The sequence below is a fragment of the Colobus angolensis genome, unplaced genomic scaffold (genome assembly GCF_000951035.1).
Source record: "Colobus angolensis palliatus isolate OR3802 unplaced genomic scaffold, Cang.pa_1.0 Scaffold10, whole genome shotgun sequence".
NCBI classification, from domain to species: Eukaryota; Metazoa; Chordata; class Mammalia; order Primates; family Cercopithecidae; genus Colobus; species Colobus angolensis.
In genome coordinates, this window is record NW_012110919.1 from 6,672,305 (window position 1) to 6,674,646 (window position 2,342).

The window sequence follows — 2,342 nt, forward strand, 5'->3', positions numbered from 1 at the left end:
AATGATGCCACTTGAACTTTGTTGATAGAAGATTGCACAAATTCATGATCCGAGCCAATTAAGACATAAAAATATAAAAGAGGTAACATCAGTCTGAGGTAAACACCAAAAGTTTAAAACTCCAAATATTTGAAAAAAGTAGTTACCTTCAGTTGATACACACATTTATACTTTGAAAAAAAAAAAAAATTGTAGTTAGATATAAAATGCATAAATGTTGTATATACACTGATTCACAAGAAAAAATGTTTAAAATGGTACATCAGTCTTTTTAAACGTATATATATAAATCACAGGAAGAAAACCCCATTGTCTTTGGATCAGCTAAGGATTTCATTAGACGAGGTATCAGCGTCTTCATTGGGATGTTGGCTCCCCAACAGGAACTCTGGAGGCAAAAGTTCAGAATGTCCATTCTCAGAAACTCGTTGGGTATAAAACAAGATATAAGCTTGAGCCTTGCATACTTCATCCATAGTGCACATGCTTAGCTTGGAATCATTGCAGTGTACCCAGAACCCTAGAGTGAAACACAGAAATACACTTATGAAGGGACTTTAGAAAATTCTAGTATGAAAGGCATTGAGTGAGAAGCTTTTTCTGAAGTGAAAATAATTTTCTAGCCAATTCATTTTTCTTTAACAAGAAATATAGATTGGGCAGTGTTACCTTGGAATTATCTACCTTTAATCTAGAAGTAGCTTAAGTTTACACAGCATGTGACTGATGAGTACCTGACACTATTTATTCCTTGTGTAAATCTACCAGTTAATGCTTTTGCCACTAATCATACAGGATGATCATCCCTAATTCCAAAATCTAGCCGGGCGCAGTGGCTCACGCCTGTAATACCAGCACTTTGGGAGGCCGAGGCAGGCAGTGTAATCCCAGCACTTTGGGAGGCCGAGGCAGGCAGATCACCTGAGGCCAGGAGTTAGAGACCAGCCTGGCCAACATGGCGAAACCCCATCTCTACTAAAAATACAAAAATTAGCTGGGCATGTTGGTGCGTGCCTGTACTCCGAGCTACTCAGGAGGCTGAAGCAAGAGAATAGAATGGCTTGAACCTGGGAGGTGGAGGTTGCAGTGAGCAAGGATTGCGCAGCTGCCCTCCAGCGTGGGTGATAGACTGTCTCGAAAAAAAAAAAATCCAAAACCAAAACTTTTTGTGCCAACGTGATGTCATAAGTAACCCTGAACACATTTTTTCCCACTGTATTAATGTCTTTTTTTTTACTGTGAAACTTATGTGCACATAAGTATAATGCACTTATGTACATTACATGCACATAAGTATGCTAATGACTGCTTATCATTAGCATATAAATCAGCCAGGAATTATGCTGATGCCAAACCACCAGACTGTCCATATGAGTTGCTGAGATAGTGACACCTTTGCTGATTGCTCAATGTACACAAACTTTGTTATATGCACTCTGTTAATGAAACTGTTTCATTATTTAAAGTGTAGAAAATTATCTTTAGGCAATGTGTACAAGGTGTATATGGGTCCCATCCCTACAATACCTCATAATGTCTATGCAAAAAAATCCAAAATTCAAAACACATATGGTCCCAAGCATTTTAGACAAGGTATACTCAATCTGTATTAAAAAGCAAACTGGGTCGGGCATGGTGGCTCACGCCTGTAATCCCAGCATTTTGGGAGACCAAGGCTGTCAGATCAGTTATGGCCAGGAGTTCAAGACCAGCCTGTCCAACATGGTGAAAGCCCGTCTCTACTAAAAATATAAAAATTAGCCAGGCATGCTGATGCACACCTGCAATCCCAGCTACTCGGGAGGCTGAGGTTGCAGTGAGCCGAGATGACGCTGCTGCACTCTATTCCAGGGGAAAGAGTGAGACTCTGTCTCAAAAACAAACAAACAAAAAAAGCCAATAGTGTACAAATAACTTGGTAGTTTTTGGTAGTTCAGTGTTGAGTTACCTTGGTGGATTATCGGGCTTCTTGTCCTCACCTTTTTCTGTTTAGGGTGTGTTGGGTGGGGGTGGGGAGTTGGAGGTTCATTCTTTGTTCAACAGTAAATATCAAAAGGGGAAGTAAGGCTGGGCGTGGTGGCTCGTCTGTAATCCCAGCACTTTGGGAGGCTGAGGCAGGTGTATCACAAGGTCAGGAGTTCAAGACTATCCTGGTTAACACGGTGAAACCCCGTCTCTACTGAAAATACAAAAAATTATCCGGGTGTGGTGGCACATGTCTGTAGTCCCAGCTACTCAGGAGACTGAGGCAGAACTGCTTGAACCTGGGAGGCAGAGGTTGTAGTGAGCCAAGATCCCGCCACTACACTCCAGCCTGGGTGACAGAGCGAGACTTCATCTCA

General features: G+C 41.5%; 1 protein-coding gene across 1 annotated transcript in view; it reads right to left on the bottom strand.

Moving 5' to 3' along the window:
* Positions 1 to 2,342, bottom strand: part of USP44 (ubiquitin specific peptidase 44) — a 30,598-nt gene continuing 28,256 nt past the window's right edge. The window contains exon 6 of the mRNA XM_011934123.1: positions 1 to 520. Coding sequence (XP_011789513.1) covers positions 321 to 520 — 200 coding nt within the window. The 3' untranslated portion in view covers positions 1 to 320. The remainder of the gene's footprint in view (positions 521 to 2,342) is intronic.